This window comes from Podarcis filfolensis (assembly GCF_964270895.1).
Source record: "Podarcis filfolensis genome assembly, chromosome: 16".
NCBI lineage: Eukaryota > Metazoa > Chordata > Lepidosauria > Squamata > Lacertidae > Podarcis > Podarcis filfolensis.
The window spans coordinates 20,665,310-20,682,864 of NC_139620.1; the positions used below are offsets into that span (position 1 = coordinate 20,665,310).

At 47.0% G+C, this 17,555-nt stretch overlaps 1 protein-coding gene across 3 annotated transcripts in view; it reads left to right on the top strand.

Annotated features, from left to right (window-relative positions):
- The window catches only part of RBM19 (RNA binding motif protein 19), a 105,315-nt gene that overhangs the window by 13,095 nt on the left and 74,665 nt on the right, over window positions 1-17,555 (top strand). For 2 of the 3 annotated variants that reach the window (XM_083589936.1, XM_083589935.1), the window contains exons 13-21: window positions 143-239; window positions 1,255-1,365; window positions 3,756-3,956; window positions 6,125-6,242; window positions 10,083-10,234; window positions 10,534-10,594; window positions 12,858-12,937; window positions 13,417-13,472; window positions 15,148-15,264. In XM_083589936.1, the coding sequence (XP_083446062.1) occupies window positions 143-239; window positions 1,255-1,365; window positions 3,756-3,956; window positions 6,125-6,242; window positions 10,083-10,234; window positions 10,534-10,594; window positions 12,858-12,937; window positions 13,417-13,472; window positions 15,148-15,264 (993 nt within the window). Of the gene's footprint in view, window positions 1-142; window positions 240-1,254; window positions 1,366-3,755; window positions 3,957-6,124; window positions 6,243-10,082; window positions 10,237-10,533; window positions 10,595-12,857; window positions 12,938-13,416; window positions 13,473-15,147; window positions 15,265-17,555 lie in introns of those variants that run through there. The other variant, XR_014542376.1, reaches the window with a different exon arrangement.

Here is a 17,555-nt window from a genome sequence, read left to right on the forward strand (position 1 = left end):
TAGCCTTGCGAAATGCTGTGCATCATTTCATAAGAGGTTTTAAACAGTGCATACGTAAAATCAGTTCAGTTCCAAAACTGCCACTGAATGGGATAAATATTTATTTTATTTTTCTCTCTCTCCACCCCCCTCCTGAATATAGCTCTCATAACTGGAACACCCTCTTCATGGGAGTGAACGCGGTCGCCGATGCTGTTGCGCAGAAGTACAACGCCACGAAGAGCCAAGTGTTTGATGACGTGAGCCTTCTTTAAATATTTTTAAAATTGTTTTTTATTTATACTTTTAAAATTTATACATTTCATCAATTTTACAATCCATTTAACATTTCAAAATTTGACTTCCTTCCCCCTCTTTCTGCAGTTCCTTAAATTTATTTTTTCGTATCTTCTGCATATCCAAATTCGTTTAACTTGCTCATGTAATTATCTACTGTAAATATATACTCTTATAAACCTGCAGGCTGTTACAATAACCCTGCTAATGTTTTTATCTGTTTACAATTCAACTATAAATATCCAACAAATCCCATTCCCATTCTTTTATAAATGGTTTGTTATCTTGATTTCTTATTCTTCCAGTAAGTTTTGCCATTTCTGCATATTCCATAAGTTTTTGTATCCATTCTTCCTTTACTGGGACTTCTGTTTCTTTCCACTTTCGTGCAAGTAACATTCCTGCTGCTGTAGTAGCATACATAAATAAATTTCTATACAGTTCTGTCCCCTGATTCCCTAAAGAAAACTTTGGTTTTCTTTTTTTAAAATATAAATGTTATTTTGAACATCCTTTTCAGTTCATTATATATCATTTTTTAAAACCTCTATCCCGTCTTTCAGCTACGTTAATGGCAATATCCATATCTATTTATGTATCTAAAATTCTCTCTTGCCAGGAGAACAAGGGGAACATGTTGCCCATGTAGAATCACAGAATTGTAGACTTGGAAAGGACCCCAAGGGTCATCTAGTGCAATGCACTTTGGAACTCCCTGCCTATTGGCATCAGGCTGGCGCCATCACTGTGTACTCATTTTGGCACCTGCTAAAAGCATTTTTGTTTAGTCCAAGCCTACCCAGACATCTAGAATTCTGGTGCATATTTAGTTTCTTTCTGGTTTTAATTCTTTTGGATGTTGCAGTTGTTTTTGTCTGTTTGTAGATTGCTTTGAGGTTGTTGTTGTTTTTAAAAAAAGATCGGGTGGTGTATATAAATTTTATGAAATAAATAAATGATATTATTGTCTCTTGGCAGGAAGGCAAGGGGAGTGTGGCCGTGAGAGTGGCTCTGGGGGAAACGGAGCTTGTTCAGAAGGTCCGACAGTTCCTGCTGGACAACGGCGTCAGCCTGGATTCCTTCAGCCAGGTAAACACCATGTGCCCCCGGGAGAGGAACATGCAGGTGTTCCTTCTACTGAGTTCAGATCATTGGTCCATCTAGCTCAATATTGTGTACACTGACTGGCAGCAGCGGTCCAGGGTTTCAAGCAGGGAGTTCCCCCCAGTCAGAATTGCCCCTCTACTGGGATTTACCTCCCTGTAAATGTGTATTGGCTTTGAAATCTTAAATCACTGGCTCATTATTGTCCATACTGGCTGGCAACAGCTCTCCAGGGTTTCAGGAGAAGAGCTTTTCCCAGCCCTGGCAGGAGATGGTGGGGATTGAACCTGAGACCTTCTGCATGCAAAGCCAAATTCTCAACCTCTGAGCTATGGTTTCTCCCCTTCAAGACACAGGAGCATAAGAAACTGTTTTATACTGTCATACCATCGGCCCATCTAGCTCAGTATTGTCAGCACTGAATTTCAGCAGCTCTCCCTGGTTTCCGGCAGGGACATACAGCCCTACCTGCAGATGTTGAGGGTTGAACCTGGAACGTTGCATATGCAAAGCAGGCATCCTAACCACTGAGCCTACAGCCCTTCCCTTTAGACAGAGGAAGGTGCCTTATACAGAGGAAGACCACCGGTCAATTTAGGCTAGCGATTGTCTACACGGACTGGCAGCTGCTCTCCAGGGAGTCACACAAGGGACTCTTCCAGCCCTAACTGGAGATGCTGGGGATCAAACCGGGGACCTAAATGCAAGGCAGATGCTCTCCCACCAAGCCCGTGGCCTTCAACCAGTATGTTCCTGTAGAGAGGCACACACCCTGCTTGTCTCACTTGGGAGGAGAGGCATTTTCTTACCCTAGAACGTGCTGGATAACTTGGGAGGCCAGGTGGAATGCATTTTGGAGCCCGGTCGGAAATGAATCCTGCGCCTGCTTTCCATTTTAGGAAGAGGCTGCTGGATCAGGCCAATGGCTCATCTAGTCCAGCATCCTGTTCCCACAATGGCCACAGCACGTGGGAAACCAGCAAACAGGATTTGAGCGTTCCCTCTTGTCCTTCCCACAACTGGGATTCAGAAGCCTTGCTGCCTCCAGCTATGAAGGACAGAGCATAGCCATCCTGGCTAGTAGCCTTTGATAAAGGGGGGACCCCTGACCATTAGGTCCAGTTGTGACTGATTCTGGGGTTACAGCGCTCATCTCGCTTTACTGGCCGAGGGAGCCGGCGTACAGCTTCCGGGTCATGTGGCCAGCTTGATAAAGCCGCTTCTGGCGAACCGGAGCAGCACACGGAAACGCCGTTTACCTTTCCGCTAGAGCGGTACTTATTTAACTACTTGCACTTTGACGTGCTTTCGAACTGCTAGGTTGGCAGGAGCAGGGACCGAGCAACGGGAGCTCACCCCATTGCGGGGATTCAAACCGCCAACCTTCTGATCGGCAAGTCCTAGGCTCTGTGGTTTAACCCACAGCACCACCTGCGTCCCTAGTAGCCTTTGATAGAACTCTATTAATTTGTCTAATCCTCTTTTCAAACCATTCAAGTTGGTGGCGATCACTGCCTCCTGCAGGGGCGAGTTCCATAGTTTAACTATGCACTGCATAGAGATGGCCTTTCTTTTTACCTGTCCCGAATCTGCCAACATTTTTTAAAAAAGTTTTAATTTATACCTTTCAAGTTTATACATTTCATTAATTTTACAATCGATTTAACATTTCAAAAATTGACTTCCTTCCGCTTCTTTCTGCGGTCCCTTAAATTTATTTTTTAACGTCTTCTGCATATCCAAATTTATTTAACCTGCTCATTTAAGTGTCTCCTGTAAATATATACTCTTATAAAACTGCAGGTTATTACAATAACCCTGCTAATGTTTTTATCTGTTTACAATTCATCTGTAAGTATCCAATAAACCATTCCCATTCTGTTTATAAACAGTTTGTTATCTTGATTTCTTATTCTTCCGGTAAGTTTTGCCATTTCTGCATATTCCATAAGTTTTTGTATCCATTCTTTCTTTTCTGGGACTTCTGCTTCTTTCCACTTTGGGTCAAGTAACTTTCTTGCTTCTGTAGCAGCATAAATAAATTTCTATACAGTTTGGTAGTTCTGTCCCTATAATTCCCAAAAGAAAAGCTTCTGTTTTTTATATAAAAGTTATTTTGAACATCCTTTTCAATTCATTGTATATCATTTCCCAGTAAGCTTTAACCTTACTACATGAATCTTCCAACATTTAGTTTCATTGGACGTCCACAAGTTCTGGCTCGATGAGAGAGGGAGGAAAACTTTTCTCTATCAGTTTTTGTAAACTTCTGTTGTGTTGCCTCTTAACTTGCCTCTTCTGCAGCCTAAGAAGTCCCAAACGTTGCAAAAGCTTCCTTCGTAGGGCAGTCACGATCTTCCCTCTTCTTCCTCCAGGCTGCCGGCGAGCGGAGCAAGACCGTGATTCTGGTGAAGAACCTGCCTGCTGGAACAGAGGCGGCCGATATAGAGAAGGCCTTTGGGGCCCACGGCAGCCTTGGCCGGGTGCTGCTCCCCGAAGGAGGGGTGACGGCCATTGTGGAGTTCCTGGAGCCCACCGAAGCTAAGCGGGCATTCACGAAATTGGCTTACTCGAAGGTGAGGATGTGCCGTGTAGTGGTTAGAGCGCTGGGCTGGGCCCTGGGAGACCACAGTTCAGATCCCCTGCTCAGCCATGAAGGCCACGGTGGGTGACCCTTGGACCACAGTCACTGCCTCTCAGCCTAGCCTACCTCACAGGGCTGTTGTTTGCAGATGAAATGAGGAGGGCCGGGGTGTGTGTGTTTTGAGAACCACCTTTTGCTCCTTGAGTAAATAAATGAATAATTGTGCATAGCTTGGGCTTAGCCAAGGTGGCTGCCCACCGCCCAAGTAGCCTCATGTAACACTATGCACCCGCAGGGCTATTTCTGTGGAGCTCTGACTTTTAACTCCTTCCCCGACTACATTTAATTTAATTTAATTTTGTTTGCTTACTTACTTATATCTGTTACATCCATTAACTGGACAAACCCCTGTGTTGCAAAGAGAATGTCAGCAATGTCTAGGCAACACAATGACCATGTACATATGCAATAGAGAATCTTTATAGAATTCCTTCAAACCATAACAAGTACAAAATGAAATCTTTAGTCTCAAAGTCTCTGAAAATCTTTAAATGAAGCGAGGTACCAGACTTTGAAAGACAAGCTGTGAAGCTTTGTATATTCAGCAAATATGATGTCCAACACTGAACAGTGATTCCGGATATTGACTACTATTTCGTAGAATTCTTCGTCAGCGTGGTGGGAGGATATGGAATTGCTTCATAAACCCATCTTATATCGAATGAATGCATGTAAATGAAAATATCAAATGCTGTGGAACAGTGCTCAAGTAATAATGAGAGTCTTTGAGACTAAATATTTCATTTTGTACTTGTTATGGTTTGAAGGAATTCTATAAAGATGGTCTGTTGCGTGTGTACATGGTCATCGTGTTGCCTAGACATTGCTAGACAATTCAAAGTGTTGGTGCTGACCTTTAAAGCCCTAAACGGCCTCGGTCCAGTATACCTGAAGGAGCGTCTCCACCCCCATCATTCTGCCCGGACGCTGAGGTCCAGCGCCGAGGGCCTTCTGGCGGTTCCCTCATTGCGAGAAGCAAAGCTACAGGGAACCAGGCAGAGGGCCTTCTCGGTAGTGGCGCCCGCCCTGTGGAACGCCCTTCCAGCAGATGTCAAAGCGATAAACAACTACCTGACATTCAGAAGACATCTTAAGGCAGCCCTGTTCAGGGAAGTTTTTAACGTGTGATATTTTATTGTATTTTTGGTTTTTATGGAAGCCGCCCAGAGTGGCTGGGGAGGCCCAGCCAGATGGGCGGGGTATAAATAATAAATTATTATTATTATTATTATTATTATTATTATTATTATTATCCATTAACTGAGCAGGAAGCCCATTGGGATTGGCTTCTGAGAGCACCTACGTAGACATTTGTCCTGCAAAACACCCACCATTGTCTGAGAATTCTTAGATGGAAGATGGAGTGGGTTAGATTACGAGAAAAATTAACAGTAAAAAAATAATAACCTTTGGGATGAATCTGACTGCCAGTGTGGTGCAGTGGTTAAGAGTGTCGGACTAGGATCTGGGAGACCAAGGTTCAGACCCCCCAATCGGCCATTAAGCTCACTGGGTGACATTGGGCAGCAGCCACTGCCTCACAGCCTAACCTTCCTCACAGGATTGTTGTGAGAGAAATATGGAGAAAAGTGTGCCATGTTGAGCTTTTTGGAGGAAAGGTGGGGTATATGAAAATAGAAACTGAAATAACAATTTACAAGCCTGGATGCTAGGAAGTTTAAAGCAGCGGCTTCTCTTTTCTGCTGTTTGCACTAATGGCAATTTTTTGTCACGGCTAAAAATTGGCCGTTGTTTCTTTAATGCTAAAAGAACTAAGTCAGCATGAGTCAGCGGCCTACAATGACTCATGCAACTTTTCACCAAATTGTACCTGTATATATAGAGTGGTCAATGTTAGTGTTGGGTGTGGGTTGGTTGGATGATAGAAAGCTGATTGTATTTGGTGTGCGTGTAAAAGCTGTTGGTCGTGGTTGGAGAAGAAGACTTTTTAAGAATAAAAGCAGCAATACTCTGCAAGAATACTCTTTCTCAAATACTCTTTTGTGCCAGCTAAGGTCTGAAGACTAGGCAAAGGAGTAAAAAGGAGGTCAGAACCTTTTCTTTTTTACAAACACTGATATTTTTCTCCCCACCACTCAGTTCAAGAATATCCCCCTGTATCTAGAATGGGCACCTATGGGTGTCTTCTCCGGCCCTGCAAAGAGAGAACCCGAGATTCCAGGAGGCAAGAAGGAAGGCGATGGACAGTCTGGAACTGGTATGCACTGTCTGTTTTTAATGTATGTGTGGGTGTTTTTTTGTTGTTGTTTTTAAATGGTTTGCCTCCAGACCCCCACTTCCCACTTGCTCTGTGGCCGGTCACCTTTTCCCTCCTGAAGAAATTGCGGGCTGGAATCCTGCAGCACTCTCCTCCTAGAGAGGGAGAGGGAATTCTAAAAGATGCTTTGCTCAAGCTCCTCAGGGTCCAATCCTGCAGCTTTAAATGAACGTACGTGTAATGCAATCATCATCTGAGGCCCTTCTTCGTGTGGAAGACTGAAAAGGGGCAAGACAAGAACGGGCTCCCCAGGGAGACTCGTGTGACGCCTTCATTACATATCATTAGGCGCCAGGCCTAATTACCGTATTTTTCCGTCTATAAGAAGCCCCCATGTATAAGACACTCTCTATTTTGGGGGACTCAGATTTAAGAAAATCCACCCTCAGCACTATCCATGTATAAGGTGCCCAATAATTTTCAACATTAATTTTTAGGGGGAAAACCCTAGTCTTATACACGGAAAAATACGGTATATTCCTCTCCTAACAGGCTTACCTATAGCCTTTTAAATTTGTGGGTTGGGGGGTATCATTTTTGTCTGTTACTATGTTACGTATTTTTGTGTTTTTATACGGAAACCGCCCTGTGATCCTCGGATGAAGGGCAGTGAAGAAATTTAATAAATGAAATTAAAAAATGCTGCCAATAGGGCCTAACTTTGACCCATTATTTTTGTTGCCGCTTTGCTGAAAAGAATTTGGTCAGGTACAACCCAGGCTCACTGATCACATCCTGGGTGACTCTGCCAGAGAGGGCAGAAGGAGGAGCAAATCTGTGGTTGGCAGGCCCTGTTTGTGTGTCAAAAGTACTTCTTCATGCAGCACATAATTAACTCCCTGCCACAGGATGTGCCAGCTCGGATGGCTTGAGAAAGAGGATTAGACAAATTTGTGGAGGAGAGGGCTGCTAGCCATGATGGCGAAGCTCTGCCTCCACGAGGCAGCGATGATTCTGAATACCAGTTGCTAGAAGCCACAGGAGTCTTCTCTTGTTCTTGAATCCTGCTTGCAGGTTTTCCCACAGGTCCAGGAACAGGATGCTGGACCAGTTGGGCTACTGGCTTGATCCAGCAGGGATCTCTTCTTATGTTTTTAATTCCCAGCTCTGCTGCAGATGCCCTGATTTCGGCAACACGACCCTCTGTTTTCATTTATCAACTTGTGTTTTGCTCCCCCCCCCACTAATTTTAAAAACATTTAAAAAAAAAAACCCACCATCTCCTGCTTGTATGTACTCGTTCCCAAAGGAGAAGGGAGGCACGGAGGCAAAGCCACACGTCCTTTCTGCACACCAGCCCCGGCAAGCAAATTCCCCTTTTCCCACAGCCAGGACCCTCACCTCTAGATAAAGGGCTTTTAGCGCCGCGACCCTCAGAAATCTGCTCGCGGCCGATAAGGGTCTCCGCTGCCAGCCTCTGGCACCCAGGGGAAAGTGGCAGTAAATTCCTCCGTCTGATTACAAAAGAGCTCCGTGAGGCTGACTTCGTTTTATTATTATTGTGGAAACGGTAGATCGGGGGGGAAAGGGGGGGGGGTCTCTTCATTCCTCATGGCTCTAATCTGGTTTCTTTTCCAGAGAATCAACAAAGTGAATGTCTATGTTTGCTAATTCGCTGCCCCTCTAGGGTCGTTCCCCCCCCCCCCATTTAGAAAAGGCCTCTAATAGGAATTTTTGCCTGGCTTTAAATAAAGGGGAGGGGGACTCTTTTTTTCCAGACTGAGGGCTGCATTTCCTTCGGGGAGACCTCCTGGGGGGCCACATTCCAGCAGTGGGCGGGGCCAGAGTCAAAAGTGGGTGGAGCAACAAATCAAACCTCACCCCCCTCGCTTGTGCAGTAGGCTTGTTTCTACATAGCTGCATACCCTTCATCATTCAAGCGTTATCAAAGTTCAGGGACAAATTTCCTGTTGGGATTTGAATAGATTCTAGGAGAGGATATATTTGTTAGATATTATCCTTATTTCCTCATGTTTGCGAGTTCAGCAGAGTGGCAGCCCTTTTGCAGCTTAAAAGGAAGCTTAGATAGGCTAGTTTTAGCCTTTTAGTTTTAAATAATCCAGGATGCCTTAAGGCAGACTGGATTCTCCTGGTATTCCACCACCACACCACCCCGCCTTTTCTTCCCCACAAAACAATATTGACATAAACAGTCTTGTAAAAGGTGAATATAACGTTTACTGACTCAGAGTATTTGTTGAAGAATAAGAGCCACTTTGTTCAGGCAGCCTAAAAACGGCAATTCGTTTACAAAAACATGCTTTAGTCTTGTTTGAGATGGAGCCTGAGCTCCAGTGCAGATGTTTTCACATTTCTGGCTTGGTGGAAAGAGCTGAGAAAGAGATTGTGCCCAGGCAGGTAGGAAACTACGTATAGCTATGCCCTCCCACTGTCAGGGCACGGTGAGAGTGTCTTTCACAAAGTCTCTCTCTAGCAAACTTGCAAGAAAACTCTGTGAGCGTCAGCTCCTGCCATGTGCCTATCTAGCAAGACATGAATCGTTGGTTTGACTGCATTTTGAAATATCTCTCATCGGGTGGGTGGGGGGAGCTGGGTCTGAGGTTCCCCGGTTTGGGGCTAAATACATAGAGAGAAGCTCTCTGCAAATGTTCAGCCTGGATGCGTCAGGTCAGAAGTGTGTAGAGCGGGCTTCTTCAGCCTCACGCCCCCAGACGTTGACTCCGGCCAGCATAGTCCAGTGGTCAAAGATGCTGGGAAGTGTAATTCAGAAATATCTGGAGGACTGAAGGCCAAATATCGCTGGTGTAGAGGAAGAAGGGGTTTGTTGTGTTCCCTTTGCCCCCAGTGTGCTTCTCCACCTCGCTCCAAAACTTATGTGGGGCTTCCCTCATACTTGATTTGAAAGCTGCAGTTAGTGCACAGTTGCTAACAGGAGTGAGACACTGTCAGCATATTACAGACCTGCCCTGGTTGCCAGTTTGCTACTGGGCCAAGTTCAAGGTATTACTATTAGTATATAAAGCCATTAACAACATGGGGGCAGTTTACCTTTGGGATCTCTTCTGTCTGAAGAGCTGGCATTGTACCCGGTGCAACATGACACCCATTCCACATTTGTAAGAAATCGGTATTTCACCTACACTTTGGAACTCCCTGCTTCTTGAAATCAGGCCGTCGCCTTCCCTGTGCTCTTTTTTGCACCTGCTTAAAATGTTTTTGTGTAGACAAACCTATCCAGACATGTAGTTGCATGTGTTTTTATCCACTTATCCTTGATTTTAATTTCCCCCCAGGTTTTAGATAGTTTTAAAAACAACAACTGATAATTTCAATTTTTTTCTTCCTCTTGCAAACCGCTTTGAGCGTTTTCTTTTCACAAATCCAGCAGCATGTGAATTTTATGAAACAAATAAAATAAATAAATGCTTCCTCCGACAGTGGAGGCAGAACACTGTCACCCCTGTCTGGTAGCACCCTGTCTAGTCTTACCCTCCGCAAATGTGTCTCTTTCAAAGCCATCCAAGCTGGTGGCTGTCACAACATCACATGGGAACAAATTCTGCAATTGTAGCGTATGAAGGAAATACTTTCTTTTGCCTGTCTGGAATCCTCTTTAACATTTAGGAGTGTCAATGCTCAGTTGTGCCACCTGCCTGTTTTGAGTCCCTGAAAAAGTGGGAAAACCGCAATGCTGACTTACCACCAGGTTGCAAGCTTGTTATAATGTCCCCTCTTTTTAGGAGGGGTGGGAATCCAAGCTAAATCTGAGTGACTGGCTGCTAGGTGGCGATGGCTGTGATCCTGCCTGATATTTTGCAGGTGAATGTGGAAGCCACGGAGCTCAGACGCAGCCAGTGGAAGCCGAAATAGAGGAGGATGACGAAGAAGAGGAGGAGGAGGAAAGCATTCCTGGGTGCACGCTCTTCATAAAGAACCTCAACTTTGTCACCAAAGAGGAGACTCTACAAGAGGTGCGTGTCTAATGGCTGAGTGCATTGTGTTTATTCCTCGGGCCTCTGGCCAAAGGCAGGAACTTCAACTTTTATTTTGCATTCACACGACAGTCTGTTCTGTTTTTCTGCAGTTTCCCTAACTGTTAGTTGTCTGCGTTATATCTGAGCTTTTTTTTTACGTGAAGTAAAAGCCGCTTCCAGAAATATACTGGAATGTGGCGCAAGTTTAGCATTTGTTTCTGGGTGGTTTGCAAATTGTTGTTATTTTTTCCCTCCCCTGGGGTTAAACTAAGAAGCGCACAACTTTTTCCTTCCAGGTTTTTTCCAAGGTGGGAGCCGTGAAGAATTGCGCCATCTCAAAGAAGAAAGATAAAGCTGGTACGTCCTCTTGTCCGATTAATTAGCCCTTGGTATTGTGTCACCCTCTAGGACAGCCTGTGCCAAACCTGTCTGTCTGCTTTGGACTACAACTCCCATCATCCCCCTAGCAAAGATGTGCTAGGTGGGACTGGTGGGAGTTGTAGTCCAAAATGGCTATGTCGGCTGGGACCTAGTGGGAGTTGAGGTACAAAATGGCTGTGCTGGGAGGGGCTGGTGGCAGCTGTAGTCCAGGTTGGCAAAAACTGCTCTAGGGTGTGTCCCCCCCCTTTTTGGTGAAAATAACAGGTGCTGGAACTCAAATCTTGGTCAAAGGGTTGCTATAGCAGGATGGATGCCATGAGCAGCAGAAAAAGAGTCAACATTACTTGGTACCATCAAGTACTGCCACAAAAAGCACCAACTTATATATTTCCCCCCCTAAAATTATAAATAAAATATCATTGTGTCATAAGAATCTTATTACACCAGTTTGCATCAATATAAAAACATAACACAACAATACAGCCATACCTTGGAAGTCAAACGGAATCCGTTCCGGAAGTCCGTTCTACTTCCAAAATGTTTGGAAACCAAGGCACGGCTTTCAGTTGGTTGTAGGAAGTTCCTGCAGCCAATCGGAAGCTGCATCGGACGTTTGGGTTCCAAAAAACGTTCACAAACCGGAACACTCACTTCTGGGTTTGCGGCGTTCGGGAGCCAAAATGTTTGACTCACAAGGAGTTCTACTTCTGAAGTACGACTATATAAAAATATAAACAATGATGCTGTCAGAGCTGCCCGAGGTCCCAGCTCACAAAGGACCAACGCCGCTTTGTTGTTAAGTACGAAAGTCTTTATTGAAGTTCAGTTCCACTTCCAGAGCCGCAGCGTGCAGCTCTATGTCTCAAACTCTAGATCGCTGATGCTCCGTCTGAATCTCCTCCCCCCAGACACCAGTTTAAGACTCTAGCCTTGCTCCACCTCTTCCTCTGTTCTTTCCGCCTCTGGTTCCGCCTGTCCGTCGGGGTCTCGCCCTTTCTAGACTCTTCTGACGCTGAATTCCCTGAGCCTTCCCCCTCCCTCCGGCGGGCTTTAGGAGCTGGTTCCCAATCCGGGTCTCCTGCTGTCCCCCGCGCCTGTACATTTGAACTTGGCGCGCGCGCCCAGCCAGCAACTTTCCTCCTGACCGTTTCACTGCTGCTGTCACTGCTTCCCCCTTCGGGGAGGCTAGCTGCAACTGACCTCCCCTCCGTTCCCCCACTCTCCGATGGAGGCGTGGTCAGCCCTGACTCATCTTCTCTCCCCGCTGGAGGAGACGCTGGTCCTGACACATGTGACTCTTCCCCCCCACTACGCTCTGGTGGGGAAACTGGTCCTGATCCCCCGCTGCTGCTTTGGGGTTCCCCGCTGGCTCCTTGTTTCTGGTGCGTCCCCCCTGGGACCCCCCTTGCCCTGACCATCGGCGCCCCCTTCTGGGAATCTTCTGATTCACTGGAGAAGCTCATGGAATCTCTCGGGTCACTGTCATACTCCCCTACGCTGCCCTCGGATTCTTCCCCTTCGCTCTCCATTTCCTCTCTCCCCTGTGCTCCTGCTCCCGAGCCCCTGACAGATGCTTATTAGCATTTCAGTGTGTATATGGCCCTTCATCCTGAAGGAGCCCAGGGCAGCAAACAAACCAAGAATGAAAGGTAAAATTAAAAATCTAGAAATGGTTAAAAGCGTTATAAAGACACTGGTTCACAGGGTTGCCAGGAACAAGATATTTTAGCTGTCAAATGCCTCGGTAAACAGGGATGTTTTTGAGAGTCTTCCTGAAAGTCAACAGTGAGGGAGATAGATGCACCTCGCCAGGGAGGGCATCGCACGAAGGGGGAGACCCTGTCATGGCTCAATGCCAACCCCACCCGACCCCAGTGGCAGAACCACCAGCAAAGTTTCAGCTCGTTGGGCCAGCGCAGTGGAGGCTGGTCTGTTGGAGCGAGTGGGGCACTGCCCCACCTGCCTGCCTTTTTACGTAAAAACCGGCCCATGGGATGGACCCTGCTGAGCAAGCAGAAGGATGGGAACAAACCAAGAATTAATTGGCTTAGCCTGCCATAGCCTCTGGCGCCACCTACTGTTGGCCTCCCTGCTTTCTGCCCTATCAGCAAACACCAGTCATCATGTCACTGTGGTCTCTCGCCTAGACAGCTTCCGATATTTCTGTCCCTCTAAAACTGGTAGGTAATGTTTTCTCTCTCCTCCAGTGCCCCCAACACCTTTTGCACTTCTTTTCCAGGAGCGCTCCTTTCCATGGGGTTTGGGTTTGTGGAATACAAGAAACCAGAGCATGCTCAGAAAGCCCTCAAACAGCTACAGGTAATGGCCGAATGCCTCTTTCTCTTCCACATGCAGAGAGTGGGGATTGTAGCTTGTTAAGAGTGCATGCTTGGTGTGCTGAAGGTCCTGAGTTCAATTCTTGGCTCCTCCAGCTTAAAAGGGACCAGGCAGCAAGAAAGGACCGTTCTCTGCCTGAGAGAGCTGCTGCCAGTCAGAGTAGGCAGTACTGGAGTAGATGGACAAATGGTCTGACCTGGCGTAAGTCCGCTTCCTAAGTTGGGGAAGGGCCATAGTGCAGTGGTAGATCATCTGCCTTGTATGCAGAAAGTCCCAGGTTCGGTCCCTGGCCTCTCCAGATAGGGCCCTTGCCTTGAAGCCCTGGAGGGCCACTGCCAGTCAGTGTAGACAATACTGAACTAGGTGGACCAGTGGTCTGATTCTAGATATAAGGCGGCTTTGGGTGTCTTATACTTGGAGGTCTCTTGCATTCCCCCTTAGCAGTGTTTGCTTTCTTACAGGGTTGCTCCGTGGATGGTCATCAGCTGGAAGTGAAGATCTCTGAAAGAGCTGTCAAGTAAGTTCCTAACTTGGGAGTTGTACCTAGAATTGTCGAGTTGGAAAGGGACCCTAGGGGTCATCCAGCCCAACCCGCTGCAGCGCAGGAATCGAAACCTGCTCCTAGCCTTGCCCAAACTAAAGCTCCTGCTTTAAAAACAAAAACAAACCAACCCACTTTTATTGAAGTAAATTGAACAAATCAATACAAAAAACCTAATAGAGGTGCAACCCCCCCCCCCAGCAGTGCAGTGTATCCGGGAGAGACTTAATTTCACGTTGCACTATGGAGAGGGAGTCCTGTCTGTGTGTGCATTTGTTGTATATGAGATAAAACCCCACCAAACAGCATGGGTTTTTTCCAGGTCTTGCAGGCCTTTTATGTTGTTTTTTCAGCTAGTGCTGAACTCACCAGTATGGTGCGTGCTCTAGTTATTTCCCGCTTGGACTACTGCAACACTCTGTACGTGGGGCTACCTTTGAAGGTGACTTGGAAACTACAACTAATCCAGAATGCAGCAGCTAGACTGGTGACTGGGAGTGGCCACCAAGACCATGTAATACCAGTCCTGAAAGACCTACATTGGCTCCCAGGACATTTCCGAGCACAATTCAAAGTGTTGGTGCTGACCTTTAAAGCCCTAAATGGCCTCGGCCCAGTATAGCTGAAGGAGCATCCCCACCCCCATTGTTCAGCCTGGACACTGAGGTCCAGCTCCAAGGGCCTCCTGGCGGTTCCCTCCCTGCGAGAAGTGAGGTTACAGGGAACCAGGCAGAGGGCCTTCTCAGTAGTGGCACCCTCCATGTGGAATGTCCTCCCATCAGATGTCAAGGAAATAAACAACCACCTGGCTTTTAAAAGACATCTGAAGGCAGCCCTGTTTAGGGAAGTTTTTAATGTTTAATGCTGTATTGTTTTTTTAACATTCGGTTGGGAGCCACCCAGAGCAGCTGGGGAAACCCAGTCAGATGGGTGGGGTATAAATTTTATCATCATCATCATTATTACTCCACATATTTTTATACAAACTTGAAAGCTGCAAGCCCAGTAAGCTTTTTGCTTTTGGGGGCAGTTGAGGTTCCGGCAGCCGCCACCATCCATATCAGGAGTTCCCAAGAGCCTTGTAATCCAGATAGTCCATTAATGTCTCATGCAATTTCTTGAAAAATTCTGACTTCCCTTCATTTGGGGCATAAATTCCTATTATCAATAATTTTTCTCCTTGAACTTGAATTTCAATTGCCAAATATCTTCCTTGTTCATCTTTAAAAATTAATTTAGGGGCCAATTTTTCCTTTGCATAGATCACCACTCCTCTTTTCTTCACTTTGTCTGTAATTTTGATGGGAGATATGAATGGAGTGGTCTCTACAAACATGGATAAAGCACAAAGACAGGTGGTTTCCAAGGATGGGAGACTACCAAAGACTTTTTTTGAAATGACAGATAACATGAACCTGATTGACATTTGGAGAACAAGGAACCCTCTTGAGAGGGAGGGAACTTTCTTTTCTGAAGCAAAAATGCTTCAGCCCAGGGTGATGATCTTGGTCTGGAGCAAAGCTGTACACCCTTGCACCCCGAGGAAACTTAGCAGTGCCGACACTGACAAAAACTCCTGTTAGTTGGGGAGGAGGCAGATCCTGGGGGTGATGGAGGGATGAGCTCACCCCTGTCTCTTTTGATCCATCAGGTCAGCTGCGGTCTCGGCCCGGAAGAAGCAAACCAGCAAGAAGCAAAAGAGCTCCAAGATCTTAGTGCGTAATATCCCCTTCCAGGCAACCGTGAAAGAAATCAGAGAGCTTTTCAGGTAAGGAGGTATTTCTTGTAGCCACATTCAATGTCCCGTGTCTTAGAAGTGCAACAGTAGGGATTTGTTGATTCTGTTCATGTTCAAGTCACCTAGCCCAGAGCGGGGCAAGTGCAGGTGTTGCTTAGTGACCAATCACTGTGGCATGATCCTCACATAGTGTGCTCTGATTGGCTGTGTAGTTCTGAGGGAGTTTTGTCTTTATACATTTCATTGAATGTATTCCTGCTATGAACAAGGCCTGGAGTATTTCCCCCTCAAGTTATATGCTGTTCTTGTTCAGTTGGCTCAGTACAGTGCTATCACAATCGTCTTTCCTTTCTCCGGACTCCTGCCTGTGTTATTTCACTGGCTTTTGCGGCTCCCTGGACTAGCAAAGGGCACAAGCTGTGGCTTTCGTTAGCCATGTTGAACTGGCTGAAAACAAAGAGGGGTTGCCTTTAACAGGGTGTTGGGGTGGGTGTGATCTACCACTGCCTGTTGTGGAATCAAGTGCCCTCGTTCACGGTTCCTACCTGCCACAATCCCTTCAATGATACGCCGTTCCACCTCTGCACCCCCTGGTTTTCTGTCTCTCCCTTACAACAGTCTGGAAGAGACCCCATTGTTGGGTTGGAAAAGAGAGACCCCCCTCTCCCTGCCACCCATCTGATGTCCTTGGGAGCTGCTGCCGATGAGTGTCAACAATATTGAGAGAGATGGACCCATTGGCCTAATTTGGAGCATCTTCCTCCCCTCGATTATGCCCTTCTGGAACTGAGCAGAGAGGAGGATGGAGACAAAGCTAACATTAGATGGCTCTGCCATCGGCCATTGCTTCTGGGTCCACCTCCCTGCCTCCTGCCCCACTAGTCCTAGTGGGCACCAGCTGCCTCGGGCTGTGATTCCTGCATTGCAAGGGGGGTTTGACTGGATGACCTTTGGAGGGCCCCTCCCTACTCTTAACAAGCCTGTCCCCTTACCTGGCCAATCCCCTGGCAACGCCTCCCCGGGCAGGATTGGGCGAATGGCTGGGGTAGGCGGAGACCTCCAGGTATCCAGCCTGGGAAGGATGAAGCCAGCCCGAACTTCCAGAAGCCGCACTGGGGCCACGCGCGACCACACAAAAGGCGCCCCCTATTTGATGTGGGGAGCGGTCATTGCGTGAACAGACGGAGTCCCTCCAACCCCAGGTGACCCCTGAGCAGAATAATGACTCGAGACAACGTGCTATGGAATTAAAATTGGCCACAACTTTATTAAGTTTCAGATGTAGGGAGACCTTGGCTCAGGCATTGGGCGTTTATCCTTCCCAGTCCCCAGCTGGGAATCTGGGAGACTTTAGGGTTATCCAGAATGTGTGGGGATTGGGCTGGCTCTGGAGAATGTGTGTTCAAGCAGAGAGCCTGCCTCCCCTGTTTCGCTGCCATTGGAAGGGAGAGCAATGACAACATCTCGGCGTATGGCCAATGCCTCTCCCCAAGACCCCTTTAACGGGGAACCCTGGTATCACCGCGGTTCTATGCTTTTTACACCCCTGTGAATAGAAGGGTTGTGTGGGTACCAACTGCTCTTCCTTTGCCGGACCGCCAGGGGGCACTCTTAGCCTTTGCTGGAGAGGAGAGCTCAAGCTCTCCCTGGAAGGCTCTTTGCTAGGCAATGATAGCTGCCGGTGGAGGTTAAAGGCTCTGGTCAGGTGGAGGTGGGAGAAACCAAGGTTCTTGTGTATGTGGAAGCCGGCGTCTGTTGCCTTAACCTGCATCCTTAGAAATGGTTGTTGGCCTGGGCCAGGGATGCTCCCCCCTGCATTGATGATGGGAATGGCTGGAGAGACGTTTCCTCTCCTCTGTGGGCACTTGCTATTTCCCCCCTTCTGTTTGAGCTGGAGGAAGCGCTCATTTCCCCACCAGGATTTGCAAGCTTACAAATTAGCTGGGGGTGGGTGCGAGATGGCAGAGGGAGAGGGAGCACAAAGCACACATAGGATTTTGCTACCCAGCTTGGAGCAAAAAGGGTGCCCCTCGCCTTTGTACCTTTCTCAGAAGCCACAAGCACGGCTCAGAGCATCTCGGTGGACCCAAAAAACGCATGTGCCGTTTTCTCATCCTCCAGAGCATTTTAATTTACTTTTTTAAAATTTTGGGTTGTTGTTCCTGTGCTGACAGTGTGTAAAGGCTGAAGACTTAGAATTTACCCAGTGGTTTGGTTTTGATTTTGTTTGTGGACCTCTGAATACATGCCAGAGTACAAAGACCAGCGCCCCTCGCCCCCTGCCTGTGAAACCCAGGAAAATTCAGGACTGGTGTCAAATC